Raw genomic sequence first — 27,803 nt, forward strand, 5'->3', positions numbered from 1 at the left:
CCCCTGCCGTCCCGTCGCGCTCTTGCGCGTATTGCGAAGTCACCCCTCCTCTCTGCAACCACGCATGCTCTGTTGGTAAACCGCAGTGGTGCTCGCATTTAGACGCCCCCCTTGATGCCCATACCAACCATAAATGACAAATACAATGCCCGCTTCAAATTAAGGCGGAGTTTCGCCTTATTTTCCATGCATGCAATGATTACTTTGAATCGCCCTCCATACCATACCAGGGTAGTACGCGTGATAAGGGATTTCATAAATGAGAGGCACAAAAGCTGGAATCCAATACAATGCTTTTATGAGAAAGCAGAAAAGAAATATGATTGAGCTATTGTGTAACCATGAAACTTAAGTGTAAATTAAGAAATTTCGTCTCAAAGGTTAGCTAGGAAACATTTTGTCGAAGTGAATTGCAGACCCGTATAGAGACGTGTAAAAGTACCGGATCGGATTCATATGTGTGAGCTAGTCAGGCTGCGCCACAATCGCAGCAAGAACTACCATGATTTTGGCACATCCAGTGCTTCCAAATTTTCGTTGATAAAATTGTTCATCATTGTAGCAAATTGTTTCGACAATTCAATGAACCATTTAAGTCCAGCATTCATTTGCTAAAGATGACAATACATGGTAATTGACAAAAAATAGCCAAAAGAACGAAAAAATATTTGCTGCAACTTTTTTTCATCAGTAAGAAGTGTGGTGACACTTCCTTCATGGTAGAACCAGATGGCGCACTAGTATGAAATCCCAAATCTTTACACGTCTCTATATCAGTTAAATATCGCTCTGCAAGAATGTAATGCCTTTTTTGTTTTAAGTGAAAAAATAAAATCGCTATTTCTTGCCTTGCACATCTGAGAGAAACGAGTTTTGGCATGTACACTCAATGAACGCAAAAACATTAGATGTGAGCAAACAAATCACAAGTAGGTCTGATCTAACTTTTTCTCAGTGTAAAAGCGAAGTCTTCAAAAATCATAACACGCCATATATTTTTGAGACTCCATCGGATTCAATGTCGAATAATGTTATTGTCCTAATGACATTGACATGACATTATATTTGACCCCTTTACCTGTCTGGCTATGCCATCGCTCAGCTGAGCTATGCCACCATTTGGATTCATAATCACATCCAAAGCCGACGGGGTGAGATGCGTCATAGCAGCCCATGGGTATTTGGCCGTTTGGTGCCGGGTCATTGATCCTAAAAGAGCCATTCCTTATAGTTTCCACCATTTCCATATAGTATTCCATATAATCAGTTCGACCAGAATCTGGTGCTTACTATTTAGGAACCGGTAAAGAGCTTCGGGTCGCTTTTTGTCTCCCCATGCATGTCTGACTTCGGACCAGATCTTGTCGTTGTAGGCCGAACTTGGATCATGTGAGTAAGTCAGGATCAGGGTCTTGTTTGAGTTTCCATAGATTCCTCGGAGTGACGTCGCGACCCAACCAATCTCCAGCCATAAAATCGCCCAACTCGCCATCCAAATATCTCAACAACTTGCCGTGTGCTACTCCGTCCTAAAGGGATTCCAGAAGAGCTATAATAAACTATTGTCACTATTTGGTGTTAATATGATCGTACTAAGGGAGGGAGAGTGGTCAATCACTCATTATCCCAAATTGGCTTGCCAATGTCTCGCTCAATAGATGTGTAGATGTTAAATGACTTGCAACTTAATATTCATTTTTTAGAACAACCTGCTCATTAAAAGACCTTAATCAATTCGTTAATGAAACAATAGTTATACAAACATAAACCGTTGTTGGTCAATTCAATTTCATTTGATTAAAGTGTAACATGCATATTGCGCTTCAATGGCAAATCGAATTGGTACGCCACAACCATACAAAAAGCTCATTCTGTATTTTCGAGATTTTTTCAATTGAACAAGATGCTGCACAGAGTTAAACTTAGATGTGTGTTGTCAAAAAACCGATGCTAAAGGGTGTGAGTTTATCATCTAGTTCCACATGTCAGAAACTGACTGAGACCAGTTTTTAAAGCTCGTACCTCGTGGTTAAGGGTTTGGATGTTAACCGGCATGAAACTAGACTCGCTAAAGTGGTGAGCGGATGTTCATTCTGGGTAACATCCAAGCCTTAACTCAGAGATAAGATCGTTTAAAAAACTCGCCTCAGTTTAGACAATTGACATTTTGCACCTCTTTTTCAAAACACATTATTTATCGAAAGAGGCTTAAAACTAGTATTGTCGAAAGATGCTAATTAGAGCAACTGTGTTAGCTCGTATGTCATCTGTAGATACCGTGATATATGTGTGATATATAGGGACGACCAAAATATGCATTATCCATTTTATCTCATAAAACGGGTTTGTTCGCAAATGTTGCAAAATTCATCATGTTTTCATGCATAATTTTCTATCCATATGTTGGTTTTTTGACGTAAACAAACTTAAATGTAGTGTAATAACCATTTATTGGTCATTTTATAAATAAAAAACAGATATGTTTCATAATCAGCCGCAACGTTAACGAATACCCTATAAGAGCATCATTACAAAATTTTAAACCTTGATTAGGTTGAAATGTTTGCAAATAATCTGCTCTCAAAAAAGGGATACCTGCCCACGCCTCAGATTTGTTAATCTTGTTTTGAATTGGCGAGTTTTACTTCCCAAGTCAGTCAGCATGAGTGAGCTTTTGGCTTCTAATGGGCACATATGATCGTGAAATATGCTTTTCATTAAACAATCAGTTAAGCCAAAAACTGAATTGATCCCTTTTGAGCAATCATATTTTTTGATTATCTGAAGTTAACCAACCTGAAAGCCAGATGGGAAGCGGTGAAAGTCCACGATCAGGATCTCTTTAGTGGATTGGAGGAATTTTCTCACGTCCTGGAGAACCACATAAAGCGGATTGACTTGGACAAAGTTGTGGACAATCCAAAACTTTTCCGGCGTGTGAGGGTAATAGCCAACCCGGATATCCAAGTATCGGATACCGTAAAGCAATTGGTTCCAAACATCCTCAGCTTGGTTAATACTGTAGCGATCAAGGATGTTAAAGGTGCTCCCTTCCTACGAGAACAATACCAAACGGAATTAGATTAGGCAATGGGTAAATTTCGAAAAGATCAAATTACTCCAAGAATTTTGTAGGAACCAGAATTATGTGATCCCGGAATCATAAGGGCGTGGATTGGAATATCGTTGATCACCTCCCTTTCATCCCACATCCAACTTGGTCTCATGCGAAGGCAATTGGATTTCAGAGTTCTGAAGAAAAAAAATCATATTCTTGACTATGTCATTGATTGTGTAGTAACCAAAACCAAATCCTGCTTACTCATTCCCCCTGATGTATCCAATCCAATAGCCGAAAAGACAGGTGCCCATTGGCGAATTGAGCCCCAACATTGGGTGTTGTGGAAACCTGTAACCCGTTTTATAGTACCCATTATGCCTCGTGACAGGCACTCGAACCAGAGGCTCTGAAAGGAAAGGTTCGATTATCAAATTTTACTCTTTGGGTCGAGGGCGATAGCCCTCAAACTTGTGAACCGACTGCTTAAAGCGGATCAAGAAGCAAGCGAAGACCACGCAACCTCTTGTCTTTTGGGAGGTCGCGAGTTCACAACGTAGTGAACTCCCGGCAGATGTTGCATTTGCGCTTGCTTGGGGATATGTAGGTTGATATGAAAAGTTTGAAAGATCCCTCCTGTTGGCTCCTAATTTTCCGTCTGGATTGGCACGAACTCAAAACCAGAGGTCGCTCTCTCACTCTGATTTGATCTACGGTAGCAGTTTGAAATGGCGTATGATCGAACCTCGGAGCCTGATTTCTGGATCAGAGCGAAAAAGGCCAATCCAATCTGTGGATTCGCCACCTGATTTGGGAGTCCAATTGAGCTCAATCTTCCGAGAGTCGTGACCGCCAAAGAGGCTATTACTTTCCACAGCATTTATGGTGAGGAACACAAAAAACTCTTTCGACGAATTCGACAGGGCATCCCTGGCACATTCTGAAAGTCAAAACCAAGCGTTAGGGAGCAAGATGTTGTAAACTAGGAAAATCACACCATAATTCATCATTTGGCTGCTACCCTTTACTATTCATAGGACTGATTTCTTCCCTAATTTACATTCAGAATGAAGTTTCGAGAAACCAACCAACCTGTGGTGCTCCTCTTTGTTCGAATGTCTTGGGCATCTTTCAAATGAGCGGAGCAGATCAGAAACTGGAACACAAATCCAACGGGGATCAGACTAGTCCACATAGATGATAATGCCACCATGATTTAGCATTCAAAGAGGGCTACCACAGTTGCCCCGGCACATAATTTTTCATATTGAATCCGGTCAGAAAATGCTCCTTCCGACCCTTCAAAGCATTTTTTGTCGGGACTCTATTAAGTGATTAAGCTCAATTTCACCAAAGACAAGAGACTGTACGTACGTACGTACGTACGTACGCCTCTGCACTTGGTCGACACGGTTTTTGTTCAAGTTTGCCGACTAAAGGACGAACTAAAGTCGATCAGAGGGACTCGTCCTACCAGTTTAACAACGGAGTTATACTACAAACCCGTCATGGAGTGCCGCTCTCTCTCTCTCTCTCTCTCTCGCTCACTCATTCAATTGTTCGCTCTCTGGCCTGATTTGGGAAAACAGCCACATTTGTAGATTACTGGAGTAACTTTTGGTTTAAAATCCTTGATCTCCTTCCAGACGGCAGATATACCTATAGAAGTTTAGTCGTCCTGATCCGGATTCACTCTTAAAACGTACCACGAACTGTTACCAAAGTATTTCGGCATGCTTGAACGCAAATTATTCTTGCAGAACGGTGATTCATTGGAACTTGAATTTGGCTGAAGCACGATTCACGCGCAGTAATGTCGAACTATTTGAGTGTGAAAATTATTTATCAAAGCGATTACCCCACTCATGCAATATTCATTACTTCACTGCCATTTGAGTCTGATCGCAGACGTCAGACGAGATTCTTGTTATTGAACGGTGTACAATGGACTTCATTGAAGTTATAACGAAATTGCATCTCAGATTTTCTTTTTTCGTCACAAAACATCTTTAAGGTTAATAATCAGATTTGGATGTATTTGTTCAATGAGTAACTCCTGAAGCGATTCTATTGTATTGCATTAATATGTGTTAAGCCTTGGCAGGCTTTTTGGGCCATTTAAGTGACTAATTGGATGTAAATTGAATGTTGGTCAAGAGAGGAGTAAGTAAGATTAAGAAAAAGGGTTATTTATATGAAAAGTGTGAGGATGAAGGCGGCAATCTTTTCGTTTTAAACCTTAAAAAAAGTCCAAGAGAAGGTGCCTCTCTGGATTCGATATCTAGAGCATTCTATAGTTCCTGTTGTTATTGGTGTGAAGAGAAGATGTAGCGAGTGGTCAGGGGTGTTCAGGGCTTTCCACGCGTCATCAAGGGTCCCCTTGTCGCTCATCTGGCTCACGGAGAGGTCGCTCAGGCTCTACTGGAGTTCCTCAATGCTGATCCGGTCACAGAGTTTTATGCCCCGTAACTCCTGGAGAACGTTGTTAAGTCCCGCTAGAATGTCTTGCTGAGCTTGCATGAAGGGTGCATTGGAGGAGGTTCCGGTGTTGAAGAAAAGTGGCAAATAATAGCGTATTTTGGACAAAATGAGAAAGCTGATTGCTGGTTTAAGGAGATTCCTTGGAATACAGGATCTCTGCAACTTTAGTGTTCCTAGACCCCTGTTTAGATCCGGACGTAAATGAATTGGGTGGGTAGATTGTTTTGGTTTTTCACGGGCTTATGGTTTTATGGTAATCATGTTGGATTCGTGGACTAAGACGAATGCATGTCCCTCGATTTGTTTGCAGGCAAGTTTCTCCATGATCTTGGCCATTACTGGCAATAGTGCTCTTGGTTTGTAGTTGGCTTGCTCGGTTGGGTCACTTTTTTATGGATAGGGACCACCATGGCAATTTTCCATGGCTTTGGGAATGTCCCCCACCGAAAAGAGTCGTTAATCTGTCTGGTCATTGGCTTGATCAGGGCTTTTGTGTCTGTTTTTAACACCATCGAACTTACTTCAGCCAATCCAGTTGTCGATTTATTCTTTAATTCTTGTACTTCCTCAACCACGTCTGTCTCATTAACAAGGTGAAATTGGAATGTATTTTGCACTGGTTTGGGAGGGTGAAACAAGAGGGAGTCTGTGGGGTTTATGGAGTCTTGGATCGCTTGGACTTTGGACTTAACATATGCATTGAGGGTTTCTGCCTTGTCCTTGTCGGATGTGACGGGTTTCCACACATATCTTGCAGACTGGAGATTTCCGTGCTTTTTCCAGCTCCTCGGATCTTGTTGACCACTTTCCAGACCTCACCCTCATTTCAATCAGAGACAAACTGGCGCCAGGTGTCGCCTCGAACTAATCGAACGCTCAAATTCAGCAGTTTTTTATATTCATCTTCAATGTCAATTTTTGACATGCTATGGCATTTTTCACTTATCCTCACGCCTCGTTCTGCCCTCTCAGTTTCTTTCGTGTGGTCCGTGAGAGCAGCGCTGCAATGTTTTGGTATATTAAGCACTTTTGTTGGGGCATGAACATCGAGGGCCTCTGTGAGTCTGCGGTCGATAAATTCTGCTATGAACGACGGATCTTTCTCGGAATCCAAGCAGTTCAATAGAATTTTTTTCCGGGCACACACTTTTCCTCTCTCCTTTCATACGTTCCTCCAACCATGTCAGAGTAGTGTAGAGCCTGGCACATCCCGGTTTACAATCCTTGCATATCACTGAATAACCCAGGGACATCAACTCTGTGGCTGTCCCGAGTGTGACCTTTAGACACTTGAGAGGGATATTATTTCTCTGGCATACATGACACACGGGGCCTTGACGGCGACTATTCCACCCATCCAATTGCTCCAAGTACTGGGAGCACTTCACGATTTTGTCCAACTGATCGGAAGGTTCGGATTGAGCCAAAACGTCGACGATTAAGCATGGACTGGGAGGCATGTGGTTTTAATGCCTCCGGTCCGGTGGATGTTACAGAACCCAAATTTGGCAGTTTGCCTCAAGACATAACTGTATTAATCGCCATAAACAAGTTAAAACTAAGGTAGCCTTTCCTTGTTGTTGTCACGAGAGGTTTCTGCTGATTGAACATCACGTTGATTTTAGTTTTCTAGTTTGTAGTGGGAGTCGCCACGAAGAAAACATTTTTTTTCTTTGTGTAACCAACGCCAGGAGGAATCTTATAGCAACAAAACAAAAAAGATATATCTTTTGGTTTGAATCAATTCCTTCGACAGGTCCAAAGGCTTCCAACCGTTCATGATTCAAGGCTTAGCAATCATTGAAATGACTTCCAATAATCCGCTGCATGCCACATCATTGGTTCACAGAAGGGATTGATGTTTCCAATAATATTTGAATGATAAAGCAGATGGCATGAAAATGAATGTTCATCAAATCATCAATATTTTTATCGAACTATTGAGTACTTTATCATGTAACCAATTGCTTACACTAACCTGATATTAACCGGGAAAAATAGATTCTTGAGAAAGTGCTCGAGAACTGGAAGGAGGACTACTAAATCCAGCCATTGTCTCTGGATTCATGATTGGACGCTCGACCATTCCTCACCACCTAATGCATATAATTTAATCGTCGCCATGAGAGAGGCAAACCATGATCCAAAAGCTGACATGAAACATACGCGGCAGGACAAACTTTTTATCTCAATATAACGCCACACTCCTAGTTCATGAAAATCATGATGAAAAACGAATTACTACTCACTTCATCGTCAGTCTGTTTATTTAAAACTTTTTCTTTTCTCCCATTTCACTTTGTCTTTTGTCTCGTTCATGTGTAAAGAACTCTTCTGTGCAAAATTGTGACTTCTATTGGTTTAATTTAGAATTAGTATTGTACTCAACTTACTCAAACTGAACTAACAAATAGGGAGAGTGCGGTCTTGGTAGAAATGGAAGGTTTGTCCTACTACAAAACTAAAATCCATTGACCATGGTTCTTGTGGAGTAAACTTGAAGGGTATGTTCATTGAATGCTCTCATCCAAAAGACTTGCTCAAGGCTGGAACATGAGTTGTAGGGGACGCACCATTGGGAGCAAGTGATCCAAGGCTTTGAGTTGAGGCGAGCTTTACAAAGGGGGTTGCGAAATTAGGGTTATCACGTTACTTTTGAGATGATATCATTCAAGACCGAGCCCCAGTAGTCTCACAGAAGAATGTCAAACGTAACCCTTATGTGAAGTCAACTGCCTGTAGAGTACATATCAATTGATTTAATGTGTTCTTGATGATTGAAAGCACCCAGCTCTCATTGGTCTGTATTTAGGTAAAATTAATATATTTAGACAAAAACGTCAAAAATTGCCAAACACTTTTTGATGGCCCCCAGCCATTAGCAGTTCTATCGGCTTGACTGAACTAACTCATTTGTTCATTCATTTGGGCCGATTTAAAACGAATTTGAAAACTAAACAGATAGGAGCCTGGAATTTCTTGTTCCCTCTAAAACCCAATCAAAGAGAGTTTTGTCACTCCTTTATTAAGAAACTTATTTCCATGGGGCTGGCTATCAAACTTCCACTAATTTCAGTGAAGTCACTTGAAGTCATCACGTATTTGTGCTTGGATGGTAAGAAAATGTATATTCCGATGAACAAGCACACCACATTTGCAATGGATTCGTTCTTAAGTATACATGTACTTGTTCTAAAAAGAATTTTAACATTAGTAGTATATTGGCCATTGGCACACTGACAATATTTCCAAATGAATCCAGTCAGTGGGTTTCGTTGATGCGTGCCTTCTATGAAGTGAGATTCGACCAAGTGTGAATGACTCCTAACAGATTCCGTACCTTAGTTCACTCTGCGTATTTTTATTGACACACATGTGGATGCATCATCAACACAGTGAGGAGCAGAATGCCATAGGATTTATTTTGCGCTCAAATAGTGGTAGTTTTTTGGGTGATGACGAGTATATAAGATTGCACGCTCAATGAGCTCCAAAGAAGGACGAAATTTTTGTTTCACAATCGGCATCTTTGTCCCTCTATAGCTTTAACTTCCTTTTTCTAAGTGACATAATGAAGGTGTGGCTGAAATAGATGTAACGCTAATCTTTGTCCCTTGAAGTATTGTTGTCTGAGGGAATTACGTCCTTAAATGTTGTACTGTTCATCGCGCCACAATTTGTTACTTACTTACCTATGACCCCCAAAGAAGTTCTAAGTATGTCCCTAACTGTCTCAGATTGAGCCCGTGAGAATCATCACTTATCTCCTTGATTCCCGACTTTAAGTACACAATTATTCTCTACTTTGACGTCAACAAAACTACAATCATCAAGATAGCACGCACATCCATCCGTTCATTTGCCAATGCCATCAAGATCGTGTAACTAACATCTGTCCCATTCTGAGTGGTCATGTTATAATGAATCGTGATGCATCGTTCAGTAGTGACTCTACTTATCCTGATCCTGGTTCAGTTGATCCTGGCCGTGGATCTGTCCCAAATCAACAGGCAAAAACGTTTCAAATCCACCTCGGTGAACCTCGATCTGTCTGATCAAATGCCCGATAGCACCAAAATGGTCCTTGAGGAACATCGGTCCCAATATGACAATGATCCGTACGCGGAAGACACTTTCCCCGATATTCCCATTTACATCCCCGACGACTTCATCGAAGACGAGTTTCCTTTGAATACAACGGATTGTCGAGTGATGAACCTGAACAGTTCCATGGTCACTTGCGATGCTCCTTACTGGACTGAAATCCGGACCGAAGAGTTTCCAGACACCATTGCTTACCTGCAGGTTAATGGGACCAACATTACGCATTTTGGACCACGCATGTTGGCTGGCAAAAATGTCCTTTATCTTGATCTTGTGAACCATCATATTGAGAGCATCGACGTTGAAGCATTTGTGGGTTTGAGCGATACCCAAGTGATTCGTATCAAGGACAGTGATTGGTCCAATGTTACGGATAGTCCAGACCACTCGTTCCTCAGCTTATTCCATCACAATCCGGAGTTGACTCAGATCATTCTCGAGAACAACAATCTTATCATCGAGAATGTGGATATCGACATCAAGAATAACAGAACATTCCTACCCAACTTGTACTATTTGAGCTTGAAGAAGAACCCGTTGATTCGGATTGAGGACTACTTCTTCTGGAATCTCAGAGATTCGAATCTAACTCATTTGAACCTGCATTCCTGTGATTTGAGGTCCCTTGGTGGGAAGGCGTTTGCCCACTTGAACCAACTCCAACACGTGGACTTCTATAACAACAAGCTCCTGGTGTTACCACAGTTCACCTTGCCGTTGGCCTTTGCCAATATGAATATGGAAAGCTTCAACAACCTGGGGTTGGGCAACGTTGGGTTGTACATTCTTCCAAGCTTGATTACATACTCGGTGAGGAAAGGCTTGTCAAGGCTTAATCTCTCCGAGAACTTTCTCCCCGATTTGGGTGCAGTGGCGTCTGCCTTTTCTGGTGATGCCTTTCCAGTTATGGAGAAGATGCGCGAAGTCGTTTTAATCGCGACCACGACCACCGACGTGGATCAACGGACTTTCGAGCATTTACCGAACCTTGAGAAACTTGACCTACGATACAATGAACTCATGACTATTCAAATGGGGTTCTTGCATCCGAACTTGACAGAACTGGACATTTCTTACCAGTGTATGATGTCTGGACACAAATGTAAGCCCACCGTTGAGCATGGAAACGTGTACTTCACGCTCAATCCTCACATGTTCAACCACAAAATGGGAAAGCTAAAAACGTTAAGGATGAGTGGCTTGCAAATGGAACAGATGAACAATGAGTCTTTGGTGGGTCTCCACGGACTCGAACATTTGGACTTGGATAATTCAAATTTGATTTCCATTGAACCTGGAATATTTAGGGCCACTCCAAACTTAAAGACCCTAGATCTGTCTTGGAATAGGGACTTGGTCAAGTTGACACCAGAGACGTTCAGCGGGTTGGATAACTTGGAGATCCTGGATCTGTCCTATTCTTCCCACGCTTTCAATACCATTCGTCCAAATTTCTCGAACAGTCTAAAGAACGGGCTAAGCACAATTGCTGATCTCAAACACGTCAAGGAGCTCCATCTTGCCTGTGCTTTGAATGGAGATTGTAAAGGTGAATACCAATACGAATGGCCGCTGGATACGTCCCTTTTGGAGGATTTCTGGAATCTGGAGGTGCTGGATTTGTCCGAGAATGCTCTGACCAGTTGGACAGGGGAGCTCTTTGTTAGCAACAAGAAGCTAAGATCGCTCAACTTGGCTCGGAACAGTTTCGTATTCATCACTGAAGGAATGATCAATTCTTTCAAGCAATTGGAATGGCTGGACTTTTCCGGCAATCCCATCACGTGTGACAAGCGTGTCATTGATTTCCACAATATGGTCCAAAGCCTCCCTGAACTCCGGGTCAACAAGTACAAGGGTGGATATGGTTACACTTGCACCTTGACTGATCGCGAGTTTGAAACTAAGACTTTCAAGAGTTACGTCCAATGGGCGGAACAACAAGATCAGAATATGACCATGGAAACCGTCCTCGGCAGCATGGCTTGCTTCGTGGTTGCTATGCTGATATCTACGGGGGTTGTTTATCACAAACGGTACCAATTGATGTACTTCTACCTGAAAACACGCAAGAAGTTGAAAGAGAGCCGTGATCCCGAGCTCGAATATGAGTTTGACGTGTTTGTCTCCTATTGCAAGGAAGAGCAGAAATGGGTCTTGGAGGACTTGGTGCCCAATCTAGAAGGGGGATCTCCGCCCTTGAAGGTCTGCATCCACGATAAACATTTCCAAGTTGGTCACACTGTCATCGAGAACATAGCTGAGTGTATCGACAAAAGTAGGGCCTTCATGATCGTCCTTTCCAATGGGTTCGTCCAAAGTAAATGGTGTGAATTCGAGGCCAGATTGGCTCAAACAAGGATGCTTCATCAAAAGGGCAACCTGATCGTGGTGGTTAAGGAACGCCCCAAATCGGAGGATCTTAACCGAAGTCTCAAGTTCATTTTGAGCACTTGGACCTACGCCCGATGGCCCAGTGGTAAAGATGTTAGTGACTCCAAAGTCCAGGATTTCTATCAAAAGCTCAGATTGAGCGTCTACAAGGCCGTCAACGCGTCGGATTCAGAGTATTCGGCAAGCCCTTCAGTATCGAATCGTTCGATGTCCTACTTGTGGCCTAGCTGAGATCATTGGAAATTCATTGGAAACCAGAATTTTGGAAAGCGAATCTCGAGTTCATGACAATCTTGTCATTTTAATTTTCTATGTGGTCACTCTGTTGGAAATGGCATTGGTTTACTTTTATTGCCGTAATCGAATTTATCAAAATATTATGTAAAAAAAACGGATACTACGGTATGTTGTGAGTCACCAAAAAAACAAAGACTTGTTGCTGCATACTCCGAGAGATATGATGCCTTGTGTCTATGTTATCATGGAGATAAATGTATTCCGACGAGACCCAAGTAAACTTCAACAGCGTACAAATTGAAGCTCAGTTAAGAAGGTTGTGAGTAAATAAAGTGGGCCTGACCTTTTCAAAGATTAATTGATCTGATTTCAGAAGGGCAACTTTCCTAAAGTAATGTAGGCCTTTAGATTGAGGAAAAGACCTGAAAATATTACCCACGGGGATCATTGATAAGATGTTTTTTTTGGCCAAAAACTAAAAGTACATAAATGGTAAAAAGTTTCCAACGAGGGTGTCGATGATTGTTGACAGGTGCACTGATGCACAATCAAACACTCCAAAGTAGCTCTGTTCAACTTGCATTTTCTTTGTATTGCACGTTCCACTCTTAGTTTTTAAATCAATTTTCATCCTATGATAATGCATGAGACAAAAATCACATTGAAATCATCTCCAAGTAAGTATGAGATGATTCCATCGTTGTGGAGCTGATATCTTAAGGATCACAGCCGTAAAGAAAAGGACATCGACATTGATTGAACGTAATTCGTACGGGTTTGATCATCGTGACAGAAATTTAAAATACCCACTTAGGAATCAGAGGCAACTTGATGGGTCGAATCAAGTCTTTTTCTAAATACGTCAAGCTCATCATTTTGCTAAGCAAGATATGCATGAACACCTAAATTTTGGTCCAACATTTTCAAGATTATTTCAACAACTGTTTGGTCGACATCCTATGTATTTATTTGCATGGGCCCTAATAACAGCATGAAGAAACTGGAAAAAAGGTGTCAGGAATATGGCTTTCATCATTCACACTGTCCTTATAATCGATGCCGAAAGTAAGCATACTTGCTGAACATGGATCTAATTTTCAAATCTCGAATCTGATTTTGCTCTTTTTGCATGAATGCAAGCTGTTTTAAAACGTGAATTGCTCCTACAACAATAATGCCATGGGATTTCAGGGATGCATACAAGAGAAATTTTATTTCTGTTTCTGCTTATTCTGTTACTATAAAATACTTTTAAGTACATCAACACCGATGGAAGTATTGGCCTTTTTCATAGTTCTTCTGTCCTTCTTGTTCATTTATTCAAATTCATAACAGCACTCCATAGAGCATATTAAAATCGGAGCAAGGTAAAGAAGATAAGCGAGTGAAGTAAACCGTTTTAGTCCGGAGAACCGGACATATAATTGGCCATAAATTTGTTGAGACGTCAACTCCATTTACAAGGAATAGGCATTAACAGAGAAGGTCTACTTCTTCCACGCGTACTCATAAACATTTCTGTTGTGGGAATAAAGTTTTCTATCAACTATTGAGGCCTCATGATCCTCTAATCCAAGGATTAACTATTTGCACCACCAGACTTGCCTCAGCCCAATCAAACCTCAATATTTTGAGGTGATACTGTGGCTGGCTCACAACAGACGACTGAAGACTGGCCTCATGAAAGCTTGGACGGAGATAACCTCTAACACTCCTCATAAGTGCTCCAAATAGAGGGATCGACATTATAAAGCCCACACATACTGCCTCTCACATTATTGTCACCCAACACAGTGTGTTATGGAGCAGGCTATGAACCCTTGGGATGTGTTTGTGATTGTGACTTTGCTTCTTATAAGTGTTCCAGCGCATTGGATCAATGCTCAAAGTCATGGTTCCATGGCACATGGGTTCCAAAAGATCATTCGAGACAGAGACTCTTGTATTCACCTCACTCAAACATCGGCGGTGGACAAGACGATGGCAATTCCACCAGATTGGGAGGTCCCAACATACCATCCACCTTTTACGACCACGTCCAGACCGCATTGGGACAAACCAGACTTTTCCACTACTACTACTACTACGCCTTCTTCATCATCTGATAATTCGACGTTAACGGAAAAGCCCAGTACTTGCTCCTACTCTTCTGAATGTGGGGATATGATTTGCAACAACGCCAAGATTGAGGCCATTCCAACTGAGGAAATTCCGGCTAATCTGTCCATGTTCCAGGTGTCCCAAACCCAATTACATGTTCTTGACTATGGCGTGTTCCAAGGGAAGAGCATTGAAGCAATTATCATTCAGGATAACCCTCTGGATCAGATCACCGAGGGAGCTTTTGACGGAGTGGGAGGACTCAGATTTCTCATGATTAAGGGCAATGACCTCAAGGTGGTTGAATACCAATGGGCCAACTTCTTCATCCCGTTCCGCGGGTTAGATGATTTGGAAGCGCTTGTCTTGGACCATAATCTGCTCGATCTGGCGGGGGTTGGAATAGAAATGAGTGACTACAGTAAGATCCTGCCCTCAGTGTTGTATTTAAGTTTACGAAGCAACCCACTGAGACGGATCGAAAGGAACTTTTTCACACCCTTGTTCGACAGCCCTTTGCGTTCCTTGGACCTTCAAAGTGGATCCCTCGAAACAATTCATTCAGGTCTGACATAACATGACGTTGAAGCTGAAGCATAAATTTACCTCTTAATCTTTTTTACAGAGGCCTTCAAGCCATTAATACAACTTCGTGAGATCAACCTGTATAACAACTATAAGTTGTTCCAAGCGTCTGGGGTCAATTCAACGTTTCCCCATTTCACTCTGAGCCCATTGAAGCATCTAAATACGGTCAACTTTGGAGCCAACCTTTTGACATCTGTACCTTGGAATCATTTGAGGGTTGTCAATGGCACTCTGCTTCATCTCATTTTGACGGGGAACGTGTTTATTGAACTTGGCATGAACAACTTGGAACACGGAGCTGAGGATACATTTCCCCATTTGCCCCAGTTGAAGACTCTCGTTTTGGACGCTTGCCGAATTCAAGTCATTCAGCAATCGGTCTTTGAGAACCTGCCCAAATTGAGGACATTATCATTGAAACAGAATCCTCTTTTTACCATTCCAACAGCAGCGGTGATTCCAAGTCTTCGAGCTTTATATTTTGAAGGTTTCGAAGAAATGTTCCGAGACGGGGATAAGTTCTACTTCGAGGGACCGTCATTTCAGAGCAAAGGATTCCAGTCAAATTTAGAAACGTTAAGCATCACACACTCTGAAATGGAACTGATCACACCCGAGAGTTTCCATGGTTTGGAGAAGTTATCCAAATTGGTCTTGGATTTTTCGACCTTTGAAGGGATTGCCAACGGTGCTTTCTCGTCGTTGAAAAGGCTGGAAAAGTTGTCGTTATACTCTGCCTTGGGCTTGAACGAGGTCCCAGTCACCCTATTAACAGGACCCAAGAAGTTAACAGTCCTCGACCTGACCTTCATACCCATTTCATCTGGCAATTACCATGCAGCCGTGGCCGAAAAGGCCGCCCGTCAATGCATCGATGATTACCCATTGGACACCGTGCATGTTCTAAATCTTACCGGATCCTTGATCAACCTAGCCGATCCCATGGAATATCTGGCTTTGGAATCGATGCCTCAACTCAGAGTCTTGAACATTAGCCAAAACCGAATTATTTCTTGGAAGTCACCCGCGTTTCAATCCAACCCGCACATGTAAATACTCCAAGTAACCGAGAATCACGACATCATCAATCTGACCAAAGGCATGCTGGATGACATTGCTCCACTGAAGGAAATCGATTTCCGCAACAGCTTCTTCGAGTGCAACGAGAATATACCGCGGTTCCTTCAGATGAGCGAACGACCCAATTCCACGCTCCTGATCCACGGATTCAGCCTAGGATACGGCTACTTCTGTCGTCGTCCTAACGGGACCAAAGTGTCGTTCCGAGATTACGCTGAGCAAGGCTTCGATCTGGATGATGGCATTCAAGCTGGGGAGAACGAAAATTACACTGCACTGATATCTTCTCTGCTAGCTTCCATTGCCGCTATGACTGTCTTGATGGTTCTGGCCAATACGGCCTATAAGAACCGGTGGTATTTTGAATACCAATGGGCCAAGAGGAACGTTCAGCGTCAGAGGCAGAAGGGCGACTCGGATTCGTTCCAGTATCACACATTCATCTCTTACAACAATGAGGACAAGGACTTGGTTCACAACTTCGTTCTACCGGCCTTGGAGAATGAGGTGCCGAATGTTCGGGTTTGCATTCACGAGAGGGATTTCGTCGTGGGTAAGAGTATCATCGAGAACATCGTGTCGAGCCTCGAATCCAGTCGGACCTGCATCATCGTGCTCTCCAAAGACTATGCCAAGAGTGAGTGGTGCCGTTTTGAGGCTCAGATGGCCTTGAGAATGTTCCAAGAGGATGAGCGCACCTCCAAGATGATTGTGGTCATTGTTAGGAATCGTATTCCGGGACCTCACCTGAATAAGACTCTCAAGACTATCATCAAATTGAGAACTTATCTGGAGTGGAACGATCCAGAGGAGGGCTCGTCCCCTTCGAAGAGGACTTTGAACACATTCTTTAAAAGACTGAGGTTTTCTTTAGATTGCTTAAATCCTCACGAGGAGAGCATCTCGATCAACGATACAGATCTGTTGTCTTTCTTTTAATTAAGTATTCAAATCGCACAAGTGGAGTACGGCGTATTTTTCATATTAGAATGACATACTAAGACTTATTGGTAGGATAGGATCGGCATTTTACGATCGTGTTAATTCGTCACAAGGGATTCTATAAAAGCATGAGAATCCATTCATCTGTTCATACGGAAATAAATTTCAGTATAGTCCCCTGACGCTGCACGAAATATGTTTTACGTTCTGCACTCCAGAGGGCGCTTTGTCATTCAGCCTCTACCAAATAAAGGGCCGATTGGGCCAATTCCTTGTTATTGAATTATAATGCGTTTATGTGGTTTTTGACCATTTCTGTCAAAATCTTATTTTCAATTAGTGCCTCGGGTCACATAATGTCCGGAAAAGAAAGTGCTTTTAAGGCAAGGCAAGAGCAGTTTATGTAGCAATCTTACGTGCCTCTTCCCGTTTTCTTTGGTCCGTGTGACGCTGCAAATAAGGGCCCTTATTGGAATTTTCACTTTTTATTAGACTTTCATTCGTTATCACATGTATGATCATGCATTTTCAAGGCGGGTTTTTTCTTTACAACAATAACAGTATTGATCTATTTACAAGTGCTCGTTATGAGGAACACAAACAAGGGGGTTAAAAGTAAACATCATCATTTCAAGTTCTTTTGCATAGAAGTCATCAGCTGCATTGGGTTTTGGTTCGCTCTCTCACAAAACCAAATATCGTGTTTCGTTGTGGAATATCATTAAAATTATGGCACCGTTTAACATTGCTCTCAAGCGTCAATCGAACACTTGAAAACGGGTTGGGGATCAATATTTTTGGAAGAAGGGTTTTTTTATGCATTAAAAATTAAAAGGTCATTTGGGGTTCCAGTTTGGAGAAGAATTCGGGATATAACAATCGTTGACAGATATTTGACCCGATGGTGAAAATCAGTCAAAAAATGAGTTTGGCTTTGGCCTTTCTTGTTTTAAGCAGTGGCCTCTTCGGTGACCTTGCTGGACATCAATTTGGTGTTGCGGGTGCCCAATTGACGATGGGTGAGCCTGTGAATTATTAAAAAATGTGTTTTAAAATACTGTCCACATTTGAGAGGAGAATAAATGCGATCAACCAAAATGAAAACCTTTTAATATCGGAACCGAAATCTTGTAAAATCTGTTTGATCCTGTCCTGGCTATCCTCTGTTTCACTCGGAAATATCCAATATAATATTGAAGAATTTGGTGTTGGAGTTCGTTGATTCCAAACCAGCTAATCTTCTGGTTTACAGTGAAAGTGCAAAAGGATGAATGTTGAATGCACTCTACCAGAATGATTCTTAAATACAACTTCCAAATGGTTGCATGTTTCGTCAAATGCTTTAACAAGTTTGTTTGTTTGTTTGTGTTTATGTAAATCGGATCTGTGACTTGGGAGGGGTTATGAGCTCTAGTCGCATTCTTTCAAATAGGGATGAATGAGTTGATAGCCAAGCAGAGGAACAATCCATAGGTATTTCTATAACAAAAGAACTTTGATCAACCAGACACGAGAAAACCAACCGTCATTGCAGCATACTAACAAAATCGCAATAGTAGGAGAAGAAGTAGAAGAGGAGATGGTAGTAGTTGGAAATTAAGGCCACCCAAACCATGATCACAAGATATTTTGGGGTTAACATGCTCGGCCAACGTTCCGTGGGAGAATCTTATTCTGCGATGGTTATGCCCAAGCCAATAAGAATGCTACAGTATGTGTTGGTTGTCGTGGCATCAAAGCCGCGCCACGAGCGTATTACTGTATCAGATCAATTGAAAACCAGGTTAAAGTGGTCACGAAAATGAAACTGCCTCATCATCCAAACTGTCTAAGACTCAAGAAGACGGCCACCTGGTGAGATTTTGCTCAACTAGCGTCAATATTCTACCATCTAGGAACGGAATAGGCGTCCCCGTTAAGTACGCGGACCATGCGGTTCACGTACGTGTAGTAGTCGGATCCGCCGTAATATGGCACGCTACGGAAGTTGTAGTAACGGAAATCACGGTGACCACCACTGCTGATGTCTCCCAAGTAGCTGGAGCGACGCTCAGTCTTGTAGTAACGGTCCAACTCGCGGCTTTGCAGAGGGGACGAAGCCCGGGTGTTGCGGTCGCTCAAGGTCTGGTTGGACTTGCGGTAGTGCCTGTAGGCGTACAAGTCCCGGCTGTTCAGCTTGAACTGGTCCAACTCGCGGCTGGGGGTTCGTCGGTAGTTAGCATAGGTGTCGGGGGACGAGGCCCTGTAGCCGGAGGAGCCCATGGAGGAGTAACCGGAGTAGCCACTGGTGTCATAACTACGGCTATGGTAGTTGCTGGTGAGGCTGTTGATGTACTTCCGGGTAGTCTCCTCTTGGTCCAGACGGTTGGCATAGTCAAAGACCTACAAAGGATAAAATAATGATGAGGTCACATTGCGGTTTGCGCTGACCAAATAACCAGGTGCTCAAGCCAAAGAAACTTAACTTTTGGCTAAAAACTACTATCAAGATCATCAAATACGCAACAAAGATTTACTGAACCTCAATAAATTCGCCATTCATTGCAAGAGGTCTAAGTATGAGCCCATAGATTACAAAAGAATTTATTAATGGCTTAAAAGAAAGGCTTTATCACGAAACCTCTCATTTGTCTCCGGTTGATCGTACGTACAAGTTTGTTGCACAAAAACTTTTCATCTCTTGCTCAGGTTCGTACCTTGTAGTCGAAGGTGGTCGTGGCACCATAAGGGGTGGAGCTTTGGTAGGCTCGTCGGTAAGTGTTGACGGGTTCGAGAGAGGCAGCTCGGGTGCGGATCCTATCCTCAATGGCGTGAAGGGACCGGTTGAACGGCATCACGCCATAGAGATCCGCGGATCCGCTATTGATGGTGGAGGGTCCAATCGTGGAGGCTCGCATGAAACGGCTATTGGCCGAATCCATGGAGCTGCCAAAATGAGAGCTCCTTTCCACCGAAGAGGATCGGAAGGTTCGATGAGCCAAGGGAAGAGTGGATTGGTAGTAAGAAATTGCGCTGCTATAGTGAACCATGATGAACGAACTGCAAAGAGGACATAGAATGCATCTGAACCTGTGCTCACTGATCCTCGACCTTGGGGGATTAAGTACACACACTCTATTAGTTCGCCCATTAACCTCTCCCGGGGTGGAAGAAATACCTCCGAGGAAAAAGGAAATCTCAAAGTGCGGGTTAGAAAGGCAAGTCATGAGAGCGTGAGACCGTGAGACCGAAATTCCCTTAGCATCACGTCATGACCATTTTCGGAGGGAACATTAGCGCTTCCTGTAGCTGGATTGAAGGCTAGGTCATTTTTCGGAAACGAACAATCGGGAAAGGCCAGATTAAAAAAATCATAATGACTATCTTTTTGTTAATGGCCATTGACCACATGACCGAGATGGCTGGTGCCTCATTGATAACAGCTTATCTTGTGCCGTTGTTAACGTATGGTGTTAACAATGCATAACTAATTTAACGATAAAAAGTTCGGAATCAGTCTAGTAACGAGAGATGGCAGTCAATTGTTTGAAAGGACAACACTAAATAACGATCGTAACGAACGGAAAGATCTGACGTCGAACATGCGAGAATTGGAACATTCCTAAACATTCCAAAAGAGTTGTTTGGAACTTTCATTTAGATATGTCAATCACTGATACTGGCTGAGCCAGTCGATGATGGGCAATTGTTACATAAAAACTCCAAGCTAAAAATATCCTTGTCATAAGTCATGCATATTATGCATTCATAATTACTTTCTTTGGCATCAAACTCATAGAGGAACATTTCGGAGCATGACTAGGGTTACATTATTCAAAAATGTGTATAAAAAGATAATACCCTCCTCTATTACCCCACACACCCACATGTTCACGTCTTTATCACCCACTGCGTGCCCTTGGAGGGGTTTTCATGGGTAACATTCTTTTAGTTCAACCTGGTGTTAGTGAATAAAGTTCAGTTGGATCGAAACGAACCAGTCACAAGAAACCATCCCTTTTCTAATCAAACAAATGTCTAAGGAGTCTTATGGTTTTGGTCAACATTTTTCGAACATGGATTGTCAAGGCTTACCTTTCTGGGTTTGTTCGTTAAGTAGCTAAAACAAGCGGGTTTTTTTTAGATTTAAGCGAAGCAATGCGGAAATTCCGTTTAAGCAAGCACACCCAATAGATTGAGAGCAAGGAAGGTGTGGTGAAATGTGGCCCAATCGATAATCTCCTTACGGAAGATGTTTGATGAAACAATGCGATCAAGCCCAATCACCCGTCGTCAAATGGTAGAATCTAATTGCGACAACGAGAACCACTCCCTCAATCCTCAATTCGTCACAGATGGCAGAACTCAATCTCCAACAATCTCTTTCTTGTTCTCCGTCAGACCCTCTCTTGGACGATGCTCACACCCCTCAGCTGCCACCTCTAATGTGTCCTGGGTTCCCCGAGACTCAAAATGGGAAAACAAGATCGACTCAAGGAAAGGAAGGCCAGCCTCCCACCTTGAGCCTTTAGCCTCGGAACCCCTCTCCTCCAAGCGGGCAACTTCAAGATGCACCACCCGAAGGAGGATATACGGCTAACGATCATTATCATCATCGTTGTTGTCCTGACCCTTGTTGGAATAGAGCGTAGGTCCTGCAGGGGCGCCAACTTGAACCCTTGACCAAGCCCATTTCCTGCGAGGACTCGCCCTCGTGAGATCAGAAATTGTGACCCTGTTGGGATTGACCTCATGTGGGTAACATGAGCTTTGTCTGAGGCCGTGGTGCTCATGTCATGACAACCACAGTCCAACATGTGCAACAAAACGATTTCTCGAAACAGTTGTGCTACCCGACCATCATGTGCCGAATAACTCTCATTTAAGCAGATGACACACGTTGCTCCCCCGTTATTACGTATTCGATGAGGGACTATGCATCATCAGGATACTTTCTCTCTCGAGGGAGAGGGAGAAGGACGGCCATTGTCCTGACAGTCGCCATTCTCATTCTTTGCCCAAGAAGCTATCATTGGCATGCACGCTTTTACAGTACATTGTACATGTGTTCCGAGTATAGCATTCCCCAAACACGAAAGCTATCGCTGTTGCTCAAGCCCTCCTGGCCAGACCAACCCGCTCCTAAGCTCTTCTTCCTTCATGGTCCACCTGAAAATATACTACACTGCATGCACTCACTCATTCACTCACTCGCTAGTTAAAACAATTGCCAAAGACTGGAAATGAGGCGGGGTCACTTGGGTCACAGTTTGGGCCTCGAGTGGGCTTCACTTGGGGTGGGACACGCTGTGTTTATGTCAGATCTCCAGAAAACTACAATAGTTGGCACAAGCGTTGCTTGCTTGTTTCTCGGGCTTTCCTCAGGGTCACACTTTGAGACACTCTCTCATTCCATTCAAACACTCTTAAATACACTCAACTTGGGGCACATACTCAGACGAGGTCGGAGCATTTTTTACGAGGAATAGCGTCTGAAACATTTCTTCCCTCCACTGGTTCTCTTTGAAACCAAATATTGATTTTCAATTGTTGGTCTCCACCATCTTAGAAGGTATGGAGTAGCTCACAATGGGAGGTCTGGAGGTTTGAATCAACAAAGCAATACTTTTTTATCTCAGACGAATTGGCATGTATTCGAGTACCTTCTTTTTCGGGTCATGACCGAGTTTGAAATGAGCCTTTTTATGTTTTAATTTAAAAAATACTTGAATCCAGTAAGGCGTCATGTGTCTTGCCTGACTAACGAAAAATAGGTACTGGCTTACAAACCTGCCAAACAGAGGACATTGAAAGATTTGAAGACCCAAAGGCAATTTACAATAAATTTGGGCTCAAATGCATTTTGCCAAATATACCCTTTCAACATAAAAAATAACTTCTTTAGAATTTGAACACTTGATGTGGTTTAGTTCAAAAATGTCTGTACAGGACGAAGTTGTGGCTTATTTGGAGCAAATAAAACATCACGTGTGCTAATAAGAACGCCGACAATTCTAAAGTCATAGTGGACAAGACAGCAGAATTAATTGCCTTTCAAAGAATTTGCGGACCACATCCCTCGCATTCTTATGTACACGATTTTTTTTCTTTACCCTCTGTACCTATTAATGGTAATGGCGGTGATTGTGAAGAAAAAAAGGGCCGGCCCTTTCGATGATTTGAAACGAAAAAATTCTGAAAACGCACCTAACATTTGTTTAACTGACCCCTCCTCCTCCTCTGAATTTAAGATGTGCAAGAGCAGCCATTTACAGTTCACTGAAAATCTAAACACCACACACTGAGTGGGTTCAAATTTGCACCTTCTGTTTTGTTTCATAGTTGATTAACGAGGTCACGCCTCTTTCCTTTCGCTGCCAGGTAGGCTGGCTCCCGAATCGCTCTCAATAAATTGCATCTGTGTTTCGTATTTCCACTTCAATGGTCATACTTGTTCATACTTCTGCGGACATCTTGAAGCCTGTCCGAATAATTCTGTCTCTTTCTCAAGGAGGCCATTAGCTTTGATAAATGACAATGGAATCATGGCCGCTCTCTGAATGTCTCCATTCACAATACAAACAATACAAACAGTCTATACATGAAAGTGTCACTTTTTATCCCAAAGTCATGTCTTGCTCGATCGAGGCAACAGGCAAGCCCGCTCTTTTGGGGTGCATCTTTGCGTAGTCAAAAGACGATATCGAGGCCAATGCATTGCATTGAAATGAGTCAGTATCTATTTGGAACAAGTATTAGGTCATGGATGGACACAATTCAGGCCAGGTTATTGGACGTTTGTTGACTTGAGCAAATGCATCCTTTGAGCGCTGACTAAGAGGTCCCGAGATAGATCTACATTGAGTGACCGTATGCTGATGCTGTGCACTCGCGCAACAAATCAAACCTGCCCCATCAATCTGCTTCGATAACCACAAATCAGCTCTTGGGCTCAAGAAGCCATTTCCTTATTCCACTCACATATGAAGAGAGATCCTGCAGATGAAATGTACTTGGGCTGTTAGGGTCGGAGGGGTGAACTTGGCCCGGTCACATTGCATCGCATCACATCGTCCAATTTATTCCCGATAGTCAATGTCATGTCTGTTATTAGAGTGGATCTCCGGCTGTGGGTGTGATTTAGAGTCTTAAATTTGCTTCGAGAAAGGTCGGAGAGGAGAATCGAACCGGGGACCTCACTCATTCTAACCACTACGCCACGTCTCCTCCCATTGGATTGAGCTCCTTCCCGTCACCCTATGGGGGCTAATAAATGCTGCAACAAAAAGCGGCAAATACGTTTAGGACAACAGAGCGTGGCATTGTCAATCACTATTTGTACACCTTCTGAAATTCAATTGTCATTCACTTGTGGCCTCACATCCAAAAGGTGTCTTTGATATAAACTTTGAACTTGTTGAAAAACAACTAGAAACGATTTGATCTTAAATTCATCTAGGAATGTTACGATATGGGGTTAAATCGATGATCAAAAAATATAGAGATGTAACAGCCCAAAATACAGAAAGATTTGACCAATCAGCTTGTTGTAATCATTACTAATGGCAATAATGTTGAAGACCTTCAGCTGGTCCATTTTTTATGATTGCATATGCCTTTTGTAATGCAAGAAGTAGGGTTGGATTGTGGTTGCCCGGTAGAATTGCCACAAAATAGATTGAAAGTTGAACGAATGTTGAAGGCCTTTTGAAAGTAACGTTTTAATGATTGATGTGCTCTTTTGTAAGTGCTAATCAGAAACTCTTCCAATGCTAATGTGTTATCTTCCAAACGCCGAATTCTATCCCATTCTATTCCTTTATATATCCTCGTATATAGTTACACATCCACCATTATACATTCAGTTATATTACGCTGTAACATGACAGAGACTTGCAATTTCAAAAACAAATTTAAATTTGGAATGGGGAGTACAAGATTTCTAAAATACTCGAATCTGGCCATTTATTTTTCAAATTCGAGTAAAGAACTCGATTACACTCGAACTCGAGTCCGTACCCGTTCTAACTCTGATGGGATTTGAAATTTTGTTAATCTTGATTGAGATTTATGATCGCGTTATAAACCAAATACCAAAAAGATTGAGACAAATGTTTTAAGATGTTAATTTATAGGTGGACCGCAGACCGCTGGGGTTTCAGTATTTGTTATTATTATTATTTTTTGCTTTCAAGAATTTAATGTCCTAACCATGTCTGCGATCTTAACTCGCTATTTCGCTTACTTCTCTCCCTTCGATCTCTATAAACGCATTTTTTTTCAACAAAAACCATCTTGTTCAATATTCACTTCGCTGTTTTAGGACATCCTTGCCGGCATTATAAATGTAACCCCAAAATGTTCAAGGTGAAAACCCATCTTTTAACTATTTTTTTGTTCATAAATAAAAATCTTATTCGGCAACAAAGTAAAGCTGGCAGGATTGGTTAGCCCTTGTACGTGTATAGAGCTGGTCAGGGATTTTGATTTTGATCAAAAACTCGTCCAAGTCTAATTTAAAGGTGTTATTGGCTCAAAACCTAAATTCTCCCTACTAACATTAGAGAGAGGCAAATTCAGCAATGAAGCAGCCCAAAAAAGAAGAGAGGAGAAAATCGATCTTATGCCATTCTGTATTCGGAAATGTAATCTCTAATCGATCACTCCAACTCGTCACAGTTTTAATGTAAAAAGTTGACATTTTCAAGTTAGCCTCATCTTTTGCATCCATGCAGTGGTATCTTTGAGCATGTGATTATTGTTGTTTTTTTTTTTCTTATCCCTTCCAGTAACTTCAGTGAATGAAGATTTCATTTCGACCGAATCTTTCCACTTCTTTATCTTAAGTTGGTGTGCTTAGAAATGCTTATCCCTGGCAGGTCACTTCGACATTACGTAAGGACTTATAACAGGGCACTAGTAAGGGTATCGCAATAATTCATTTCTTTTTCCGAAAAAGAAAGCGTAACCCGTATTCCATTTCTCAATGGTGTAGTTATAAGGAAGGAGCCAAAAAACCTTTAAAAAGCTCGTTACTCGTTCCCTCTTCGATCTCTAAAGCTGCCTTTAATCTCCCGTTTCTCTTGCACTGTCGAAGCTTCAATGAAACGTAAGTTGTACCAAACAGAGTAAACCCTATTTTACAAACAATCAACACTTCATGATGAGCATTTCTTCCACCAAAATAATAACCCGTCGAGTCTTTTTGAGGCAAGAATCTGGACTGGACAAAGAAAAGCTTAATTACGGAAAACAGTTCGTCCGCTTATTTGCTAACAATTGACGTAGGCAGGCCTTAATTTTTCTTTGTTGCACACGGTCAAGTTCCCTACAGAAATCAGAGCTTCAGATTAAGGGAAATCTTCGGAAAGAACGAGAGATTAGGTAGTAGGTGGAAGTAAGCCGACCATGACTTGAAACGAGTAAGACTCGAAGCTGCTGCAAAGAGCAAGCGATGAAAAACGTGTTGTCCTTTGCTGTCCACTAAGACTCACTTTTCGGGGTTAGAAAGGGTGCAAAAATAGCCCATGTGAAAGGTTGTCATGTTATTTTTCGAAATGTGCCATTCATTGTTATTTACATTCCTACGGGCAAAAGCATCCAACCTGCTGTTATGGGTTCAGCAAGAGACTAAGTTGGGCTATTAATCACATTTATTTCATGTTACCAATCACTACAAATAGCATGAAACAATCACTTTTTCATCATTAAGACGGCTTAAAGATGTAATGCAAAATGACTAAACGATAACGTTGAAGTATGGCAAAAATGGAAAGCAATGCAAACAAACTTGAGAAAAATAAATTATATACGCATGATTCAGGCTTTTCACATTGCTTTTAAGTAGCAATCAACAAATTGACAAATTAATTATTGCAAAAAGCGACCAATTTGAAAATTATGTTGTCTCACGAATCGTCAAAATATTTTGTTAACATGAAAGCATACATCAGTGTTTGGTGCTTCAGTAAGAATGATAGCCAAGTTTACATCCTTGAAAAAGGCTATAAGTAGTAAAAATTGTCAGTTAAAACTTACAAAGCGAAAAAAAAAATTCTCGTCATGTCATTGAAATACAACTCTTGGCAGTCAAGTCTTAGAAATAACTTCAAACATAGCTGATCATTTTTCGATCTTTTAAGGTGTAAAACGCAACTATCAAAATGTAATAACAAAGCATACGTAAAATAAATAATCATGAAATTTCAAGTCAATTCATAGCTTAGAGTACTTTTAATACTGATTGACTATGCTTTAGACAGGAATACGTTTTTAAGGTACTTTAAGTGGCTTAATACACTTATCTGAGCTACTTTTAAATGTGTGTTTTGCTTTTTTAAATGTTATTCTTTTTGTTTGCTTGACCAAAAAAACATATTTAGACATCTTGACATTTCAATAAACAACTTGCAAAAATATTTAACTACCGTAGCACACAATTAGAAGATAATATAATGCTAAAACGTCATCTAGCGAGGTTTCAAAAAACCTTTCCCTCCCAAGGGCAGGGGCTTCATGGTTTAACGATAAAAATGCCTAAAAAACACTGATTTCAATTTTGGACCGAAATTGTGCCCAATTTGGCTTTTTAAACAAGACAATCGTTAAAAAACTGGCCCTTTAAAAGGTAGGTGATGGTTTCTTCTGAAATTGATGGCGTCTGCTTTGAAAACGCCCTTTCCTGTCAAAGAGTAAGATCACGGGATTGTTTGTTTAATCCAGGTGCTACATGCATTGATTGAAGAATCATCCCCCAATCTTACTATAAACAACCAACTGATACATCTGTGTAAATCAGAAATGGCCCCATTTTTTTATTTGGGTGTTATGGTCGGAGGGA

General features: G+C 41.8%; 4 protein-coding genes across 5 annotated transcripts in view; 2 read left to right on the forward strand and 2 right to left on the reverse strand.

The window, feature by feature from the left end:
- The window catches only part of LOC131883348 (uncharacterized), a 5,706-nt gene extending 1,226 nt beyond the window's left edge, over window positions 1–4,480 (reverse strand). Inside the window, exons 1-8 of the mRNA XM_059230801.1 lie at window positions 4,151–4,480; window positions 3,804–3,998; window positions 3,323–3,467; window positions 3,120–3,252; window positions 2,797–3,054; window positions 1,570–1,592; window positions 1,291–1,484; window positions 1,079–1,209 (exon numbers count right to left, since the gene is read on the reverse strand). Coding sequence (XP_059086784.1) covers window positions 1,079–1,209; window positions 1,291–1,484; window positions 1,570–1,592; window positions 2,797–3,054; window positions 3,120–3,252; window positions 3,323–3,467; window positions 3,804–3,998; window positions 4,151–4,271 — 1,200 coding nt within the window. The 5' untranslated portion in view covers window positions 4,272–4,480. The remainder of the gene's footprint in view (window positions 1–1,078; window positions 1,210–1,290; window positions 1,485–1,569; window positions 1,593–2,796; window positions 3,055–3,119; window positions 3,253–3,322; window positions 3,468–3,803; window positions 3,999–4,150) is intronic.
- A 4,719-nt stretch (window positions 4,481–9,199) lies between these two features.
- Window positions 9,200–12,626, forward strand: LOC131883066 (toll-like receptor 4). Its single transcript, XM_059230395.1, has one exon. It carries the CDS (start codon window positions 9,470–9,472, stop codon window positions 12,266–12,268), a length of 2,799 nt encoding a protein of 932 aa, XP_059086378.1. The 5' UTR covers window positions 9,200–9,469; the 3' UTR covers window positions 12,269–12,626.
- Window positions 12,627–13,701: 1,075 nt separating this feature from the next.
- Window positions 13,702–17,267, forward strand: LOC131883068 (toll-like receptor 2). Its single transcript, XM_059230399.1, is given in 2 exon segments — window positions 13,702–14,939; window positions 15,000–17,267. Coding segments are annotated over 2 exon segments (2,847 nt in total). The 5' UTR covers window positions 13,702–14,074; the 3' UTR covers window positions 16,982–17,267.
- Window positions 17,268–17,450: 183 nt separating this feature from the next.
- Window positions 17,451–21,496, reverse strand: LOC131883067 (uncharacterized). 2 transcript variants are annotated; one of them, XM_059230397.1, is made up of 4 exons: window positions 21,211–21,496; window positions 19,681–20,023; window positions 18,930–19,366; window positions 17,451–18,009 (listed from the first exon to the last, which is right to left on the reverse strand). In XM_059230397.1, the coding sequence occupies exons 2-4, from the start codon at window positions 20,011–20,013 to the stop codon at window positions 17,934–17,936; spliced, it is 846 nt and encodes a 281-aa protein (XP_059086380.1). In that variant the 5' UTR covers window positions 20,014–20,023; window positions 21,211–21,496; the 3' UTR covers window positions 17,451–17,933. The 2 variants fall into 2 exon arrangements, with proteins under 2 accessions (XP_059086380.1, XP_059086381.1); XM_059230398.1 differs by lacking the exon at window positions 21,211–21,496 and adding an exon at window positions 21,059–21,204.
- Window positions 21,497–27,803: the final 6,307 nt, after the last annotated feature.

The sequence above is a fragment of the Tigriopus californicus genome, chromosome 7 (assembly GCF_007210705.1).
Source record: "Tigriopus californicus strain San Diego chromosome 7, Tcal_SD_v2.1, whole genome shotgun sequence".
Classification (NCBI taxonomy): Eukaryota; Metazoa; Arthropoda; class Copepoda; order Harpacticoida; family Harpacticidae; genus Tigriopus; species Tigriopus californicus.